Raw genomic sequence first — 20467 nt, 5'->3', positions numbered from 1 at the left:
TAAACTAAAGTACTACCACATTCAAATATATTACTGAATAAAAAGCACCAAAAGATGAAAATGCAATTTAAATGTTAGGTGAAATCATTATTAAAAACCAGAAAGTCTACTACTTACAATGCTGAATGTCTTCTGATCTAATTCTTCAGATTCTTCAGATATGGGAACTGGTTCACCACTTGCAGTGATATGAACTGGGGCATCTGATACTGAAGACTTCTTGGATCTTTCCTTACTGTCAGACTTGGATTCACTCAACTGAAGAAAAAGGAAAATAAAACAAAAACAAAACAACAAAGGCAAAATGATTACCACTTTTGGGAAAAACATATGGTCTTGCTTTATTATGTAACTGCTTATTCTCACTTACATTTTTATTTTCCCCCTAATTTACTTGGGGAAACCACAAATAAAGCTACTCTGTAATGTTACCCTATATCAATAGGCAGTTAGAAAGTAATCAAACCTATTTTTCTCCTCTATGAGATACCCATATATATTTTTAAAGAAGTCAACTGAGACTAACTTGTGTTTATAGTCAATTTATTTTCCTGATATGTTGACTCACTTGCTAAATTTTACATCATGATTTGCATACCTTTTCTTCCTTTATGTCTTTTTCTTTCTGCATAGCTTCTTTAACTTTGTTTTCTCTTTTTTCTTTAAAATCTTTTTCTTTTATATCTTTCTTATCCTCTTTTTCTTTTATATCCCTTTTAAGTTCTCTTTTATTCTCCTTTTCTTTTGCTTCCCTCTTTTCTTCTGGTTCTTTCTTTATACAAACATCTGGCTCAGGTTTTTCTTCACTGTCTCTTTCTGTTTTAATTTTTTTATTTGGATGTTTCACAGAAGTGATCTCATCCTGGAAAGTGCAAGTATGGCCAATGTATTACTAACCAAATCCTGACAAAGACTAATTTCTTTACTTTGCTTGAGTATGGATTACATGTACGTGGATTCTGAAATAACACAGAATCCCTTTAATAATGATACAAGCAATGTTTACCTTAGGATAAAAACAAAGGTAAACCAGCTCTCTTTAAAAGTCATAATAAAATTAAAGGAGACAGAACTTCAGTTAATTGGCAAATGTTTGAAAAGGAAGGACCTTGCTCTATCCCTCTAGTGATATATAGTATTCTATTGGATTGGTAGAACTATTCTATAAATAAGACTATATAATGCACTATATAAAAAAAAAAAGAACTTCACTGCTCTCCCTTCTGGCTCTGGTGAATTCTCTCACCCTCCCGCGCTTCTGACTGTACCCAGTGCTTGTACAAATAAATAAATAAAAATCTTAGAAAAAAAAAACTTCAATACCAGAAACATTTTAAATTTGAATTTCAAATGCAAATACTAATATACTTCATGTTCCCTTTCTATACAAAAGGTTGCTCTATATTTTTACCTTATCATCATCTTCATCAGACTTTTCTGAGGGTAAAGGAGAAGAATCACTCTTTATTTCTTCTTTCATTTTTATAGACTTCAATGCTTTATTCTTCTTTGCTCTTGCTTTTCTCCGCTTTGAACCTCCCTAAAAATAATTTATTCTAGTCAACTCCATAAATTTTAAAAAAGACACTTAAATGGCATATCTAAACAGCTAAAAGAACACAGTCCTACACAATGCTTAGTCTGTTGTTAATAAGCTACACCGATCTTAGAAAGTCAACAAAAAGGTTGTAACTTAATGAATCAGATACAATATTTATTAATGTTAACAGTAAATACTAACCAAGTAATTATTCTTTTAGAAGTAATTATTCCTTTTAAAAAAGAAGAGAAGCAGCTATAAGAAGGTTTTTCATCCTCTTAAATTTTTTCAACTACATTTGATGCTACCAGAGATAGCATTAAAAATGATTTCTAATGGTACACAGGTAATTGAAACGGTGTTCACAGGTAAACTTTTAAAGGTAGCTTTAGCTTCCAATTCTCTTTTTTTTGTGTTTTTTCCTCACATTTTTGAGTCCCCTTATAAGTTCAATGATCTTACAACTGTCCCTTAAGTTCTCTAAAATAGTAAAGGATGCTTGATCTCTCAAAAGCACCCACACTCTAACAAGTTGTCTCAAAATACTAAAAAGACAAAAAATGAAGAACAACCAGATCCCACATTTAAAGATATGATTCACCAATTTTAAGATGAATGGTGAGATAAAGTAAAATATTACCATATACAAATAAAGCCACTAAATTATAAAAAATATATACTTAGAAGTCCATATTAACCACAAATCTCTGAGATGATCAGTAAACTAAGCTTATATAAAAAGAAAACTTCAGGCCTCCCTTGGTGGTGGCAAGGGGTTAGATGCAACACAATGAAGCTATTCACAGTCACTGCAGCACAAGTTCGATCCCTGGCCAGGGAGCTAACCCACATGGTACAGCAGATCTCTCCTGACTTGCCCGCTGCTCCCCTCAGCAGTGTGTTTCAGTTGATCTGCCTGTTCTGTTCCCCACTACATCTCTGATGAATCCTCTCACCTCCCACACCCCAGTTCTTGTATGTATAAATAAATAAATCTTTAATAAAAAAAGGAAAATTTTAACTTACTGCACCAGAAAGTCTCTGAGCTTCTTTTTTTGCAAGATCTTTACTAAGTAATTTGATGAGGTAGTCTGCACGAGTCTGCAACTGTTTTGCTTGTGGCTTTTTATCAGGATCATCTGGAAGAATCTGAAAACAATTTTTTCAGTTTGTTTTCAGTAACTAATGTGAGAAATTTACTGGCTAAAAATGCTTTCCCTTTTTAAAAAAATATGTAATGCATTAACAAGCTACAATTCTTAAAATTTGCAGGAATAAACAACTCAGAATGCAAAATACATTTTTTTTAATCCCTGTATCATACTCAAAGATTTCATTTCCGTGGGAATGGATTCTAAATAAATTTGCAGGAATAAACAACTCAGAATGCAAAATACATTTTTTTTAATCCCTGTATCATACTCAAAGATTTCATTTCCGTGGGAATGGATTCTAAATAAATATGTGGGGGAAAAAAAAGTCCTCAATTTAAAACGAAAATTGAAAGTGTGAGGTTAATTTTTTTTTAAGGACCTCCCTGGTGGTGCAAGGGGTTAAGCACAGCACTATGAAGCAATCTACAGCCTCTGCAGCACAAGTTTAATCCCCAGTCAGCAAGGGAGCTACCCACATGGCACAGCAAACCTCTCCTGTCTCACCTGATGCTCCCCTCAGCAGTGTATTTCAGTCAGTCTGCCTGTTCTGTTCCCCACTGTCTCTAGCGAATCTTCTCACCCCTCAAACCTCTGGCCAAGACCCCAGCTCTTGTATGCATAAATAAGTAAATCTTAAAAAAAAATTTTTTAAAATCTACTAGAATACATTTCATATCCAGTTATTTAATATTAAAGTAGTCTTAGATTTTCTTCCTCTATCAATAACAGTATTTTACCTAAGAAGTATATAAAATTCCTAGAATCTACAGTGTCATATATGTAGATTACCCAAAGCATGCACTGTGAGAAAACTTTTACAGTGGGAATCTGCACTATTTAGTTTTTCATCAAAGTAGTAAATGACAGAGCACAGCATCTGAAATTTTCCATTTGTTCATAAAAACTTAAAATATAAAAAAGACAAATAAGAATAAGGCATTATTTTCAGTGTTTTTTTCTAGGCAAAAAAATGATTTAAGCTAATGTGATAGCATCTAATCAGCAAAAAAACAAAAACAAAACAAACAAAAAAACCCTAAACATTGTTTGATATTTAAAAAAGAAACTATAAAATATTTCAGGATCCTTTTTTGCCCTTGAGTGATATATAATGATGGAGTGAGAGACTGAATTTTTAGGTAATAATAAGAAAGAAAAATACACCTAATCCTTTGAACAAAAATATATTTCAGAATATATTCTCAAAGCAAATTCTCAAAGATGATTTAACTTCAAATCTCTTCATGACAACCAGCTTCTAAAGAAATCAAAATCACACAAATACTTCAGTTTCCTGACTCCCATTTGAGTGTATTTCCAACAAAATTTAAAGGCAAAAATTAGAATAAATTAAATTCAGCATTATAATGGTCAAAAGAATCAAGAAATAAACCTAAGTACCTACCTTATGTGTTAGACTGAGGTCAGGATCCATTTTAATCATTTCCCAGCTTCCATATCCATACTCGTAGATACCAATTAACAAATTGGAGTCATCTTCTTTGCCCCAGTCTATATCAAAATGAGCTGCCTTTGTGTGGCATGGTATAGTATACCTAGCAATAAATCACCAGTCAGGTTTGCAGTTGCCTTACTAAACATTTATTTTACATAACATGAGTCACTAGAACTTCAGTATATTACCCTTTATTTCTATAAACATGATTCAAATTAGCCAATGACAAAAAAGATACTTAACACATTTTTGAAAATTCAAATAGTAACAACAAATATTTTACAATGAAAAAGTAAGTAACTCACTGCTTTCTTTCTTCTGGATCTGAAGGAATGGATTTGTGCAATGGTATTAATTCTTCCTCATGGGAAATGACTAGCTTGGCATTCACCTGTACTCCTGAAATTCGGAATGTTGGACCCTTCACTTTCCCAAGTCTACCACCTTAGTTTTTTTTTAAAAAAAGAGAAAAGAGCATAAAATATATAGTTCCACAAGATACAAAGTAACAACGCTATTATATACATTAGTAAGTATTAACTTATTCATACTAAGGAGAGGCTACTGGCAAACCTTAAATTTTACTAAAGATGGTTCCAGTTTTTTTTTTTTTTTAAAGATTTATTTATTTATTCATACAAGCACTGGGTACAGTCAGAAACACGGGAGGGTGAGAGAATTCACCAGAGCCAGAGCAGGGGACAGACTGATGAAGTACACTGCTGAGGGGACCAGAGGGCGGCAGGAGAGGTCCGCGCACCATGTGGGACCCTTGCCCCGCAGCTGGGGATTGAACCGGCGCCACAGAGGCCGCGGGCAGCCTCGCAACCCAGCGCCCAACCGCTGCACCACCAGGGGAGGCCCTCCAGTTTTTATATATAACAGATATGGAGTCACAAGAATTATTTCAAGTAACTGTTTTTCCAGTTTCATAAATCAATTGATAACACTATTAGCTTCTAAATAAGAATTCTAGTAAGTTTTTTTTTTTTTCCCAGTACACTATTACTAAATCTTATCTAAATATTTTTATTTGGGGCCTCCCTGGTGGCGCAGCGGGTTGAGCACAGAACTGTGAAACTGTCTGCAGACTCTGCAGCACCCATCCAATTCCAGGCCGGCCACGGAGATTCCTACATGGCGTGGCTGACTTCTCCTGTCGTGCCCGCTGCTCCTCTCAGCAGTGCTTTTGGTCCGTATGCCTGTTCTGCTCCCGGTTCTGTCTCTGATGAATCTCTCACCCTCCCATGCCTCTGGCCTGTACCCCAGCTATTGTATAAATAAATAAATCTTAAAAACAAAACAAAAAACAAACAAACAAAAAAAAACAAAGAGACACCCCACTGGTTGGGAAAATTTTTTTTAAAAATGTGTATTTTTATTTGGACAAATTGCAAAGTCAGCATAATGAAGTAATTATGCTCAAAAAGCCAGTATCACATATGTCCACTTACATTATCTTTCCCCAGTCATCTACTCAAAACTTAGTATAACAGTAATTCCTAATGTCACCGCCTTGCCAAAATATACCAGGTAGCTAGGTTCTACTGCCTTCAATAACATAACCGTTGTAAACATTTCCTTTGACCCATGCATGGATTTGCTTTATTTGTAAAGCATCTTTTAAGACTGATGAATAGATAACTTAAAATATAATACGTGCCCAACTCAATAAAAGCTTAGTTTACAATTTCCATTTACTTCTTTTTAAAATCACTCTCATTTTAATGTTACCTGTTCGTTCTGTTCCTGAAGAATTATCCTTTAAAGCTTTAATGCAACCATTATGTACTAATTCTCCTAGTCGTCTGAGGTCTGTCTCTGATTTATCAACTAATTCAGCATCTCGAGCAATTGCATCTAATCTGCAACAAAATAATACAATTTTCAGTTCAATGAAAAGATACTGCAGAATAAAGTGGTGCCACGAAAGACAGAACAAGTTTCACTCTATCTCAAGCTCTACATGTACTTACTTCTATTGCATGCCCTACAAATTCTAGTTCGCATAAATGGGATGACTTAAGTAAAAACCAGGAGATCTGACAAGGATACAATTCACTTACATATTTAAGGATAATAATAAAGTTAATAGTTTATTACATATGTTATGTTTCAAATTTGAAGATTATGGAATATAATTGTATAAAAATTTACCAAAACTGATCAAATTTCAAACTCAAAAGGTAGATAAGTGTTGATACTAAGTTATGATAATTATATGAAAAAGATACAGTAAAGTTCTTTAATTTACCATGCAATGAGTTAAAATATAAATAGTGAATAACATTCAAAATGTTTTCTCATTATCTAAAAATAATTTTGCAATCATTTCATTGTACTTCATGCAATTCATCTCAGATAAAAAATTCATCTCAAAATAAGAAGGCTTTAGGGAAGAAAAAAGAGTTATAATAATTAAGTTTATGTCACTCTACGGGCTCCAACAAAGGAAAAAGAATATGCAAATCACCAACAATTAAGATAAACCAATAATTTAAGAACTCCTTGGCAATTTAGATTTTAATACAGTTTATATGTAAAAAAGGAAACAGCAATTAGGAAAACTTAATGATACTTTACTAAATAATAATAAGGGAAAACAGAACTGGTCTTAAGGTCAAAAGGTAGGTCAGCAGCTCAGTTTCTCTAAGAATGAACCTGCTATTTTGTGTTTGATTAAAAACAGGACAAGATAAACCATGTGAAAAGTACCTTAAGATTATAAAAATGCAAAGATTCCATACATTTTATAGAAAATCTCATTTTGTAGATAAAATTTTAGAGACTAGGAAGAACAGTATAAAAACTTTTACAATCAATGGCATGTGCTTTTTTGATTAATTGTAAATACCTATTAAGTAAATTTGACACAGAAACTAAACTGAATATTAGTATAAATAAAGATGACAGTATGCAACATACTCTTAGAATTCTGTAAGAATTACAAAACTATTTACCTTTCCAGAGGGCCACCAAATTTCTTGTAACTCTTGATAAACCTAACAGAGAATAATTGCTTGGTTTAAATGTGGGTCCCACCATACATAAACAAAGATATATTTATATAGAAATAAGAAAATATTGTTAGTTCAAATATTAATTCAAAGCACTATTACTAACAAAAATGAATAAACTATGCTAGAAAAAAATGTACAATATACCATGTAAGACAGACATTTCATAACACCCAGATGATGTTTACAAACCAAAATAAATAAAACAAAAGAAGCTAAATTTTATTTTAGAAATTACTTTATTATTTTCACAAGACAAAAAAGGGTTCCAGGCTATCACAGGAAGTGTCTTCAGAATTATCAATCAGTTATACACCTCCTCACATTCCAAGTGTTGATAAAAGTTTACTGAATATAGTTTCAATTCAAATGTATGGTATTATACCAACAATGGAAAATAAAATTTTACTTAAGAACAAAGCTACCTAAGTGGTTGATGGATGAGGGAAAATATCCAGGAAAAGTGGAAGCTGAAATGCATCTTCAACTAAAGACAGAAAGTCCAGTAAATCAGGTGATCGTAAAAGTACCCTTAACAAAATCTAACAATATATTTAGTTTCCTGGTAGAAAGAATGAGGAAGAATTTTATCAGTCAGGTCTATGATTTAAAAGAAAAGAGTTACAATGGTTTGAAAGGAATAACAAAACTCTTAAAATACAACAATGAACAACCTTTTTACAAATGTCACATGCAAAAATATAACAGACAAAACTAAGCTGTTATCCCAATAAATTTATATATGCAAATAACCATATTTTGAAAGAAAACTACAATTTATTCTGCATGGCCAATCTTACCTCAGTTCCTAATTGGACATAACAGAAATGCTTTTAACGTGGTTACTTTCAAAAAGCAAATCACTTCAATGTTAAAAAAACCCTCAAAATCATGGAACTAAATTTATTCCCACATAAAAATAGTAATGTTGGGAGTCATAGATGCAGTAAGAATTTTTAATAAATCTAATGTATTGAAATATACACTCATTATTCAAAAGGGCCACAATTCTGAACCACATTAACAAACCAAAGACACCAGCAGTCTAAATAGGCTAACAATAAATAAACAGCAGCAAAGATTAGATGTCAAACTTTTTCCCCCATAGTTACAATAAAACAGAACTACCCAACCTAAACTCAATTATATATTTGTCTAAAACTTTGATCTTAAGCTTTGAAAATTATGGGATTTCCATATTTTAGTTTCACCCTCTAACAAAGGCAAATTGAAATAAATGGTCTTATTTCATCTTACCGCCGAATCTCTGCATCACTAAATCCTTTAATATTCTCTCGAGGGATAGTCCGTGGTCTTCCACGTTTCTTTGGTCTTTTCCTTTCTGAGACTGAATCACTATCAGATCCAGAGTATCTTCTACTTCTACTGCGTCTCCCTTCACTTCCATTGAAACTAATCTGGAATTTGGAAAAAAAAAATTGGTGCTAGCTTAAAGTAAAGAAAGTTTCAATCATAAGAATTAAGAAAACACTAAAGGATTTATAGAATTAACAAATTCTATGAACAAAATTAAAACAAAATAGAAAAATACAGCATGTTAAATACAGTAAATTATTAACAGCCTTAATACTTAACACAATCTTAAAAATCATCAGGGAAATAACTATTGTCCTTTTATGAAAATGAGAAAGGTTATTAACAAACAAGCAATTAATTATATAACATAAACATAAAATACAACCTCACTGGGAAATTCTTTAAATGTGAGTTAAAGTAACAATGAAATACAATTCTTTTTTTAAACCATCAATTTGACCAATTCTAACTAAGTAATAATATCCAATATTATTAATGGTACAGAATAAGTTTTATCTCTGATGGGTATCTAAAATGGGAGAGAGGACCATTTGACAATACAATTTCAAAAGCCTTAAAAACTATCATGCTCATCCAGTAACACCACTCCTCGACATTTTTCCTGAGATCAGAGATACAAAGGAATGACTTTACATTATAAATGTAAAAAAGGGTGCAAACAATCTAATCATACATAAAAAAGAGACTGGACAAATAATCTCTACAATGGAAAGTTGAGACTCTATTAAAAATCACGTTGTTGAATAATTAATAGTCATTATATACTGTGAAAGAGAAGGAAACAAGTTCCAAATTGGTATGATTCCAATTAAATTCAACAAATATTTGCTAAAATATTTTAGCAATTAAAATATTTTAAAATATTGGAATTACGTATCTATAATATTAATACTAGTGCTATCTCTGGGTAGAGACTTTTTGTATCTGTTCACCCTTGACATCTACTTACTAGTAATTTAGTTAGGCTAATCAGATATTCAAAAGAAAAAAAAATGCCAGTTAAATCCACATAAAAACCTATATGAAGCATCTATTAGATTTTTTTAAACAGTGCGAAACATATTTTCTGTAAGTATCTGGAGTTTTTCCAAATTCTTAGTGCATATTCTGAATCCCTAATATGCTGAAAACTAGTCAGTATTTGGTTCTTTAGTTCTAACTCCCGCTCATACTTTCATAAGATCTAATGTAACATTGTGATTTCTGTGTACCATAAAATGAAATCATTTTAGGATTTGCAGAAATAAATACTATCAAGAAATTACATTCTTGATCACTTTCAGATCAAGAACACATTATTGGGCTTCATTTTTGCTTGAGGCAGAGAAGTTGACAGGTTGTTCCCACTCAAACTTATAAAACCAGAGCTGTTCTTAAATGCATCAGAATCCTAGGGCAATCTAGTAGTATGCACATAAGGAAACAGAGCAGATTCCAAGAATAGATGGGATGGAAACAGCCTCACTTGTGGAAAGCAAGAATGGTAGATAGAACACAATGCAATCAGGGAAGGCAAGCTAGTATTTGCTATGAGTTACCAGGATTCCCGGGAACCAAAGACATAGGGAGATCCTGCATCCACTCTTAGGAGCTTCTCCACAAACCTCCACCAGGTGGTCATGACACAGCCTAGAAACAGGCTGGTCTACTTAGAGGAAACTTTCTTTCCCAGTACAAGCCTGGAGAAAGGAAACAACAGCCACCTTTGAGAGGACAGGCAAAGCAAGCCTACCCAGATTCTTCTCACATACAGAACTTAGACAAAGATCTACTATGCAGGAAAACAAACAGAAAAATGGGAAACAAACAAACAAACAAACAAACAAAAAACCTACCCTTGGGAGAGGAGTAGCAAGATTAAGAGGTGAGGACTAGGGTGAGGGAGAGTCCCTCATTTGCCTTAGGCTCAAATTTTTCAGGAGGAACCAAAAAAAACTCTAACTAGATGAAAAATCTTGAAAGCAAAAGACAATTGGATTTTCCCCCTTTGCAGTAGGATCCAATATCGCTTGTACTGCATTGTTAAGTTTTTTTAAAATCTTACACTTTGTTCATTTGATCATGAAATAAACATCAACAAATTTGTAAAACTTCAGGTCACCCAAGGTGTGCTATCATGGTACTCATGATATAATAAAGTAGAAATCAATAATGAAATACTTGGAAAATCTCCAAAGTATTTGAAAATTAAATAATACACTTCCAAAACCCCAAAATAACCTAACGGTCAAAAAGGAAGTCACAAAGGAAATTAGAAAATATTTTCAAATGAATGAAAAGAAAACACAATAGATATCAAATTTAGGAACTCCTGAAGCAGCAGTGAAGAGCTAAGAGGGATTGTAGGATTAACATTAGAAATGGAAGGTCTTGAAGTATCAGCAGTCTAAGCTTATATCTTGACACACACAGATACACAAAAAAGAGGAACAATCTGAAATAAAAGCAAGAAAGAAGAAACAAAGAACAAAATCAATGAAGTTTAAAATAACAACAAAAAAAATCAATGAAACCAAAAAGGCATTTTTAAAAAAGATAAAAAAATTAATTTCTAGCTGGAATGATCAAGAAAAAAAATCACTATTAGGAATGAGGGCTCATTAAATATTCCAAACGCTAACAGAGTGTAACGAAAAACTACGCGTAACTTCATACCCATACATGCAACAACTTAGATCAAATGAACAAATTCCTTGACAGAAACCATTAAACTCCCAAAATATACATTCTAAATAATACTTTATTTATAAAAGAAATTTAAGGGTAAAACTTTCTAACCAAGAGAACTGCAGGCTTAAATGATTTTCCTAATACTGCCAAACTTTACAGAGGAAATAATGCCAATTCTACAAAAATTCTTCTCAAAATTAGAAGAGGAGAGAACCTCTCCAACTCATTTCATGAGGCAAGTATTATCAAATCAGATAAAGATATCATATGAAAATTATATACCAAAAACTCTTAACAAAAAAAAGTTCAGTCCAAATGTGAAAATTCTTATATTACCAAAGTACTTTTTAAATTAAAAGGTCACCTGTTTTGCACAGTTTCTCATTCTTGGGAGCATATAAATTTCTTCAAGTTCCTTTTGTCGTTCTTCCTCTTCTAATCGTCTTCTTTGATCTTCTGGAATGATTTCTTCCCAATTCTTTGAATTTCTTTCGGGTTCTAACTCAATGTCATCCTCATCCATATTTGAAAAGTTGGCAACCTGAAAAATTCAAGAATTTTAATGGAACAGCATTAAAAAAGAACTCATCCTTAAATTATATTTTTTTTCTTTTTAGGAAGAGAGTTAAGTGGTGAACTAGATTAAGAAAATAAAGCTTAAATATCCTCATACAATAAATAAGACTACAGACTAAACCACGTTATGACTAATAAACTTAAGTTCATTTCTCCATTAGGTCAAAGTAGAAAAACAAAATGACTTCTAAGAATTCTCTTCCAAGAACCAGAGGAAGTGAATACAACAACACACTATGTTATAGTAGCAACATACTGAAGTCATCTTCTATAGGCATTACACCAATCCATTAATTACTAAGTATTGAATAAGTCAGTATTTTTTTGGTATGACCATAAAACCAACCCTAAAGACCTACTGACATAAGGAATTTTGAAATCACAGGTAAATGATCTAGATTCCCTAATTTTGTCTTTAAAAAAAAAAAAAAGGAAAAAAAGGATAGCAACAGCACACTAAATTTTGTGAAGAATAAAATAATACATTTAAGAACTGTGAAGTGTTACATATAGAAAGCTTTCATTAAAGTCAACTGCCAACACTAGTATATAAAACTTATAAATGAAGATAAGAAAACTGCTTACTAAGTGTCAGAGTTAAAAATAATTTATTCTCTCATATTTAAATGTGATGATAGTCTTTTTTTTTAAGATTTTTTTTTTAATAGAGGCATGTTTTTATTTATTTATTTGTTTGTTTGTTTTGTTTATACATGCACTGGGTACAGTCAGAAGCGCGGGAGGGTGAGAGAATTCACCAGAGCCAGAGTAGGGAGCAGAGCAGGCAGAAGGACTAAAGTATACTGCTGAGGGGAGCAGTGGGCGGCAGGAGAGGTCTGCGCGCCATGTGGGACCCTCCTCCGGTGGCCGGGGAGCAGCCGGGGATTGAACCGGCGCCACAGAGGCCGCGGGCAGCTTCGCAACCCAGTGCTCTACCGCTGCACCACCTGGGAGGCCCTGATGATAGTCTTTTAAAGTCAACTGTATGTGATTGCCAACTCAATGGTATAAAAATAACCTGTATCAGTTAATTTATGACTCTTTTACAAATAGCATAAGAAGAAATAAAGCGAGGAAGGATGGGAGGGAATTGGATCATACCCAGACAGCTTCTCACCAGGAAAACTGAAATAGTCTTTTAACTTATCTCCCTACTTTAATTCTTGTGCTACTATCGATATCCTCCTGACTGCAGCCAGACTGACTCATCAAAATTTCAAAAGTTGCTATTCACTGATGCATCCCTATCCATGGTACATTGCAGGCACTCAATAACTTCAACTACTTGTTCAATGAACAAATGACAAAAATTGAATTGAACCTTAAAAAAAAAAACCTTGATTCACGGAAAATGGCTAGAATATAAAGGAACCTGTTTCTTTATACTAACAATAAGCACACAATTTACTGTCATGAGGTTGGTTGTTAACAGTTTCACCCTCACCAAACCAGGGTATGTGCTAAGAAATAGACACTTACTGTTTACTTTGACTGTTTTGAGTTCTCTTAGTTGTGATAATGTAAGTTAATCTAATGTCAAAGAGTGCTCTAGTAAAATAATCAGCTAAAGGCTCTCAGTCATGGAAATCTAAATTAAAGATGACACTCACTCATTTACCCAAATATTTGAGAACATGCTATTGGCCAACAACTAATTTAGTTGCTAATTAGGAAGTAACAGCTTCCCCATTCCAACTAAATATAACTATTCATAGAGGTTATGGCTGATTTGCAGGAATAAAGGAAAAATAATTTTATACATCATAGAAAATTTTAGACAAAAAATTATGTTGCTGTTTCTTCTTTAAAAATGGAAAGAATAAAAACTAAATGACAAAAACTCAGTCTGTCTCAATTTATAACATTTATTTTAAAAAATTAAAAAGAAAAAAATCTACCTTGAACTGGGACAGCAATTCATCTCCTACAGTTAGAGGGCCTGGTTCATTTTCATGAGTTTCAGCCCTCTTCAAGATTTCATCTATATCCATCTCCTGTAATCAGAAAATCTTGTAAATATATATCAATATGTTTTAAGATAAATATACTTTATACTTAGAGTTTTAATAGGTAAGACATTCTGAGACCAGGGGGTTTTTTTGTTTGTTTTGTTTTTTACCTGAGGCTCTTGTTCTTCCCCTTCGGGTTCCTTAAAAAGTTCCTCAGCACCAAACTTTAAAATAGCTGATAACTCTTCCTTATTGAAAGGAGTAGAACTAAAATCAGGAAAAACAGAAATACTTAACACTAACAGTTAAAAATCTAACATTTACGTAGTGCTTTTACCAACTATTAACATTGGCTACTTAATAGCAGTTACATGACACAGAGGTGAACTACCATAGTACACTACTGTAAAACTAAAAAACTTGACATCTGGAAAGTAAAGGATTTTCCCTCAAGATTACAAATCTAGAGTGGTGAAATTAGGAACTAATTATGTGCCTTTGATGAGAAATTAGTTCAATACTTAAAAAAATAAAAAAAATATTGTAACACAAAATATAGTATACTTCAATGATCTACTTCGAATTTTCAATTTTTCAGAAAAATGAGAGTAATATGATTTGAAAATTACTTTTTTTTTTTAAGTAACTACCTTGAGGGGGCAGAACCTGTGTGTAGTACTGTCTTCCCAGTTGTATCCATTCTCTGAATCACAAGATGATCTAAAACCATTTTCTTTTTGGCCCTTTCAAGAATATCCTCTTCAACTGATCCCTTTGTTACTAGACGATAAATATTTACCTGTAAAGACATGCATTATCAAACATAAACTGCAGTAAAAAGTTGTTTTATAATCTGAAATGCCCTGTATCAGTATATAAAATGAAGTTCATCCTATAAAAAATTTTCACTAGCCAAAATCAAAATGAAAATTAAAAATACATACAGCAATAATATGCTGAAAGTTAAGTTTCTTGAACTTAGTATTTTGAGAGTATGTCTTTCTTACATTCTGGCTAGGAGATTTAATTGCTCCTTTTTCTTTTTTTAAAAGGGTAACAGTAATTTTAAAATTACCTTTTGACTGGAAAAAAAGGACAAACTTAAAAACCCTTTAATTGAAAGAATTAAGTTCCCTCCATTCTGATTCCATAAAAGCCAAAAGAACCACTTCCCAAGTTAATGAATTCTAAGAACCACTTCCAAGTTGATGAATTCCTGCCATAAGATCAAATTTTCCAAAACAGACAAGAATTGACTGTAACAATTTTGCCAGATTTCTCACGGCCAGTTTGCTATATCAAACAGTACCACCATATAGGAACATTTTGAAAATTTAGAGAAATATATTAAGTTTTCCCAATGCTCAAATGGGTTTATTATTTAGAGCACAGGAACCTGGGATATTAAACATTCTGCATTAAACTGGACATTCTGATACAATGAAAAATTATCTTGTACCTTTTCAAATAACTTTAAAAGTCCATTTTAAAATTATCGTGTGTGTAAACTCTCTTTTAATAAAAACACAAAGAATATTTGTAAGGTTATACACTATTTTTTCAGGATTATAACTCATGTAAATCATTTGATACTGTTTTATTTGCAGTTTTTTCACAAGTTATTTTCAAATTCTCTTAAGTGTTGATATCCTCAATAAAACTCATCTGCATTAGTTATCTACTATTCACTTTGTAGTTGCTACATGCAAATATTTAACTCCTTTTGTTAGATGTGAGAATCAAGAAACCTGTATAACTAAAATATTAGTAAAAAAAAAAAATAGTACATGAAAGCTTAAGGACTTTACTATATTTTATCAACAATGAGATAATTAAGAATCTATCTTATCAACTAATAATAAAAATGCACTTTGAAATTATACCATATTTGTTTTAAAATTTGTAACATAATGGTAAGAAATCTGTATTGTCATTATTTTGCAAATTCAGGTAACTATTAACAGAGTATCAGGCAGCTTTCCATAGCTTTCAGTTTTACTTTTTCTTTTCCTAATCTATCCTCTTTTTTGCATCACCTATTAGAAAATTTGGTGACAAAGTAAGCGAAATTTAAATCTAGCCATGTTTGGGGACTTTAATATATTCATCTGCTCAGATCAATTACTTACTTCTCACATAATACAGGGATATTCTGACTCTCACATATGCATTAGGCCCAACTCATTTGTAGAAATATCTTGTTTTCTCACTTTCTACTCTCCAATTATCTATAATTTCTCTTGGAATGTTAACTCTACACTTCAAGTTCCCCCTTCTTTACAATGTTCAAATATGTCTCTTATTATCTAATAGCCAATTTACTTTGTTATGCACCAGGTATATTTCCTGGCTCTTACCTTCTTTTATACTTATGAGTAGTAGATCTCTCTGAACATTTTCTGAACATTCTAGTATTGTTTTTTTGCTTGCATGGATAAAATACAGGTTAACAAAAAACATTGTACTAGTAGGCAAAATTCATTTCAATTATTAAAAGAAGCAAATGGAAACATTTTAAAGAGAATACATTGAATGAAAAACATTGTCTCCAGAACTGTGAACAGAATGATCAGAAGAGAGTGAATTCTCCTATTTAGGAATAAGTATCTAATTTGTCAGACTTTTCAGAGGATTCTGGTAAATGTGAATTGCTCAACATCTTATTGCTAAGTAGGAATATCACTACTCCAATGAACTCACAGGAAGGTAAACCAAATAATTTTTCAACACTGGTCATGAAGAAAAGATTCTAAATAGTGAAATAAAGGAGAAAAAAATACCTGTTTCTTCTGCCCAATTCGATGAGCTCTAGCCTGTGCCTGAAGATCATTTTGTGGATTCCAATCAGAATCAAATATAACAACAGTGTCAGCAGAAGCTAAATTAATTCCTAGACCTCCAGCTCTTGTGGAAAGCAAAAAGCAGAAATCCTATAAGGAATTATAAATAGGCACGACTTTAAATTCTTCTAAACTATAACTGAATAATCAATGAGAATTTTACAACTGATTTTATGAATTTAAAAAATATCTTATCAACAAAATTAAAAGATCGTTTTAAAAAAACATTAATATATAAACCTCTAACAAAACTAATGAATTAGATTCCAAAATACAAATATACATGGGGATAATGAACACCAAATTAAAAATGAGTTCTATACGAAAGTAGGTTAACTTATTTTGAAGTAAATTGACTATCCTATGCTCAAACAATATTGATGAGAAAGCCTAAAGTTCTTCAGCTTTAACACAGAATACTGACTTTAAAACCATACTTGCAAATCAAAACTGGCTACCCCCAGACTTTTTTAAAAATGAACTACCAATTATTAAAATAATAAAACTTATCTGAATTTTTTAAAGCATTCATACCTCTGATCCTTCAGCATTAAAATGATCTAGAGCTTGTTTCCTCAGCTCTCCCTTTATTGATCCATCTAATCTCTAGAATGAAACACATTAAAATACTGTATTAATATAAACAAAATATTTAAAATTAAAATCAATTATAATATTAATTAAGATATAAGTGCAGCATTACTTTCTAAGACTATGAAAGTACATGATACTTAATTAGGCAGTAAAACAATGTCTCCAGAGTCTGTGCTATCACCACTATGACTACTTCCCCTAATAAGTAGTAAATAATTGCACCAGCTATCATATTAATCTGTCTGAAACCCACTGTAAAAAATATATTTTACATATGAACAATTACATTGATTCCCAGATTAACAGGTAACAGTCACAGTTTAAAACACACTGATTAGGGGCCTCCCTGATGGCGCAACCATTGGTTAAGACGCAACCAATGAACCTATCCGCAGCCACTGCAACATGAGTTCATCTCCGGCCAGGGAGCAACCCACATGGCGCAGCAGACCTCTCCTAGCTCCCCTGCTGCTCCTCTCAGCAGTGTATTTCAGGCAATCTACCAGTTCTGTTCCCCACTCTGTCTCTGGTGAATCCTCTCACCACCCCACACCTCTGGCCCATACCCCAGTTCTTATATGCATAAATAAATAAATCTTAAAAAAAAAAAAAGTCATTTTAAAAAAATACACTGATTAAGTCCACTATGGTTAACCGTTAGAAATGTAATACTGCATCTCATTCCAGATCTACTGAATCAGAAACTCTGGGGATAAGGGTCCAGGAAAAGCTCTCCAAAGTTTGAGAGTACTGATTTGGGTATCAATGTATTCAGGAATAGATGAAATTTATAGCAACAAAAAAGACAAAATGAAATACGTACTTGAAATGGGAACTGACGATATTTCAAATATTCCGCAAGTATATCTAACATCCGCACCATTTGAGAAAAAATAAGAACTCTATTGCCTCGTTCTCTTAGGCGAATTAACAGCTTGTCAAGAAGAATCAATTTTCCGCTACTACGGATTAAGTGCTAAGGAAACAATAAATTACAACTGTTATATTAAGGATCCAATCAGATGAAATAAATGTGCCACTTAACACTTCAGTTCAATTATTTCAAATTGAGATTTAAATTTCCCTAATGTTGGAAAATAAGTTTATTTCAGTTTTCAAAAAGTTCTAGGACAATTATTACTTTTGTTTTATTAAACTAAATTTTACTTACCATTTAACATCTATATTATCTTTTCAGGGGAACAAAGGCACTGTCTCACTCTATTTGTAAGTCACTAAAATATTTCTCTAAAATTCTTAACTAAAAATACACAATAAGAAGGAGCAACTAAGCAACCAAAGGTTTCAGAGTATAAGAAAATGTATTCTAATTTATGGATATTAGTCACTGATCCTAGTACTTCAGAGCTCTACTGTGGCTGGATAACAACTGTACGTTCTTCACACTTAATGTCTCCAAAATGATTGGAACTGTACTATCGGAGGTCAAGGTGTCCTTAAGATTATCATTTGCCATATCACTAATTTAGCATAATCATCACTAGTGATATTTATTCACAATTAAGAATACACTAAGGGATTCTCACTAGATAAATTACAATATCACATGGTTAGATTTATTTCTCGAAAACAAAACAAAGTAGCTGGGCAAATTATGATTTGAAAGCTTTTTTAAAAGTGCTAAAAAATAAGAAGCACCATAATTTAAATCATGATTAACCAAACAACAAATCTAACCAAAATATTAAAACACTGTAACACTTTCACTTAAAAGTAAAATAAATATTTCAAGAGCTCTGCTTTACCACAAAATAATATTTAAAATTCTTACTTGTAAGGCCTCCTGTTTATTATAGAATTCATTATTATCTGGTGGTTTAATGAGGTAGCAATGGTTACAACATTTCTTTAGCTCCATCATAATGTTCAAAAAGCCTGAGGTACTGCCCTTGGAACCTTTGCTGAGGGCTTTGTAATTTCTAGTTAATATCCACCTATTAAAGAAAAACATGAAAATTATATTAATATTTTTTTAAAGATTTTTATTTATTTATTTATTTATTTATATAAGCACTAGGTACAGTCAGAAGCGCAGGAGGGTGAGAGAATTCACCAGAGCCAGAGTGGGGAGCAGAGCAGGCAGAAGGACCAAAGTACACTGCTGAGGGGAGCAGCGGGCTGCAGGAGAGGTCTGCGTGCCATGTGGGACCCTCCTCCAGTGGCCGGGGAGCAGCCAGGGATTGAACTGGAGCTGCAGAGGCTGCGGGCAGCTTCGCAACCCAGCGCTCAACCGCTGCGCCACCGGGCAGGTCCAAAAAATTTTATTAATATTTCAAAAAATCAAGCACCAAAGCAAAACTCCATCATTATGAAATATATAACTGAAAAACCATGTTCATAAGACTAATGAGAAAATGTAATATATTATCAGAACTGCTAACTATATGAAGTAAAGGCTTAATGTAATACAAGGAGCATAGTGTATTAATCCATACCCAGCCCAAAATTTATTTTAAAAATGGTCAACTCTATTATTTATCTTAACCTTCCTACGAATACACTACATTGAAAAAAGACAATGCACAGATCAAGAAGCCTCATGAGGATATCTGGCTTAACCACAATGTCTTTTGTAAATTGTAGTTACACAACACATATGTAGCTTATAAAAAATTATGGGTGGTTATTTTATTACTCCAATCCATACAGACCATTTCCTCTCACCCATAATCTACTTTCCCTTCCACTACATTTATTTCCCAGAGAGACTTGAAACTATTTGATCTCTTGATCTGCCTCAAAATGATGGAGGTAGGAAAGTGGGGACATCACTAGAGATAATTTTCTATAAGTTAAAAATAAAGCTGAAAGGTGGCAGTTTTATGATCTTTTGTGTTTGTTTGAAATTTTTCACAATAAGAATCTATTAAAATTTATGCAATATATATATTTTCAAATGTGTAGCATTTACATATTTTACTATACATTGGGTTGTCGGAAAAGTCTCGACATATTTTTGCTTGAAAAACATAGGAAAAATATGTCATGACTTTTCCACAACTCAATTTTTTTTTTTTGAGAATTCAAGCACAGTAGTAGTGCACTTTATGGAATTAAGTGTCTCAATAGCTATTAGGACAAATTTTCCTTTTAGAGTCTTTGAAGTATTACTATATAGATCTGACAAGCAGAATTTATACAAAATATGATTAATATTCTTCAAAAGTCAGACAGGTCTGAAATTTTGTTCTAAATTTTTCTGGCATCTACTTCTATAAGTCAAGGTATATAATTATCATAGTTTCACAATCATGTCTTAGCTTAATATCATATAACTCCTAATACTTAAAAGAAATACTCATTAAGCTATTA

General features: G+C 32.4%; 1 protein-coding gene across 2 annotated transcripts in view; it reads right to left on the bottom strand.

Annotated features, from left to right (window-relative positions):
* Nucleotides 1–20467, bottom strand: part of CHD1 (chromodomain helicase DNA binding protein 1) — a gene marked incomplete at both ends in the record, with an annotated part of 75601 nt that overhangs the window by 11490 nt on the left and 43644 nt on the right. The window contains 17 exons of one of the 2 annotated variants that reach the window (XM_084233536.1): nucleotides 118–258; nucleotides 599–862; nucleotides 1412–1540; nucleotides 2567–2689; nucleotides 4100–4250; nucleotides 4456–4594; nucleotides 5885–6015; nucleotides 7111–7152; nucleotides 8425–8585; nucleotides 11540–11716; nucleotides 13650–13745; nucleotides 13871–13967; nucleotides 14351–14499; nucleotides 16481–16630; nucleotides 17075–17146; nucleotides 17958–18110; nucleotides 18927–19089. In XM_084233536.1, the coding sequence (XP_084089662.1) occupies nucleotides 118–258; nucleotides 599–862; nucleotides 1412–1540; nucleotides 2567–2689; nucleotides 4100–4250; nucleotides 4456–4594; nucleotides 5885–6015; nucleotides 7111–7152; nucleotides 8425–8585; nucleotides 11540–11716; nucleotides 13650–13745; nucleotides 13871–13967; nucleotides 14351–14499; nucleotides 16481–16630; nucleotides 17075–17146; nucleotides 17958–18110; nucleotides 18927–19089 (2338 nt within the window). The remainder of the gene's footprint in view (nucleotides 1–117; nucleotides 259–598; nucleotides 863–1411; nucleotides 1541–2566; nucleotides 2690–4099; nucleotides 4251–4455; nucleotides 4595–5884; nucleotides 6016–7110; nucleotides 7153–8424; nucleotides 8586–11539; nucleotides 11717–13649; nucleotides 13746–13870; nucleotides 13968–14350; nucleotides 14500–16480; nucleotides 16631–17074; nucleotides 17147–17957; nucleotides 18111–18926; nucleotides 19090–20467) is intronic. The other variant, XM_084233537.1, reaches the window with a different exon arrangement.

This window comes from Talpa europaea, assembly GCF_964194135.1.
Source record: "Talpa europaea genome assembly, chromosome: 5".
Classification (NCBI taxonomy): Eukaryota; Metazoa; Chordata; class Mammalia; order Eulipotyphla; family Talpidae; genus Talpa; species Talpa europaea.
This window is presented reverse-complemented; position numbering and strand designations above follow the sequence as displayed.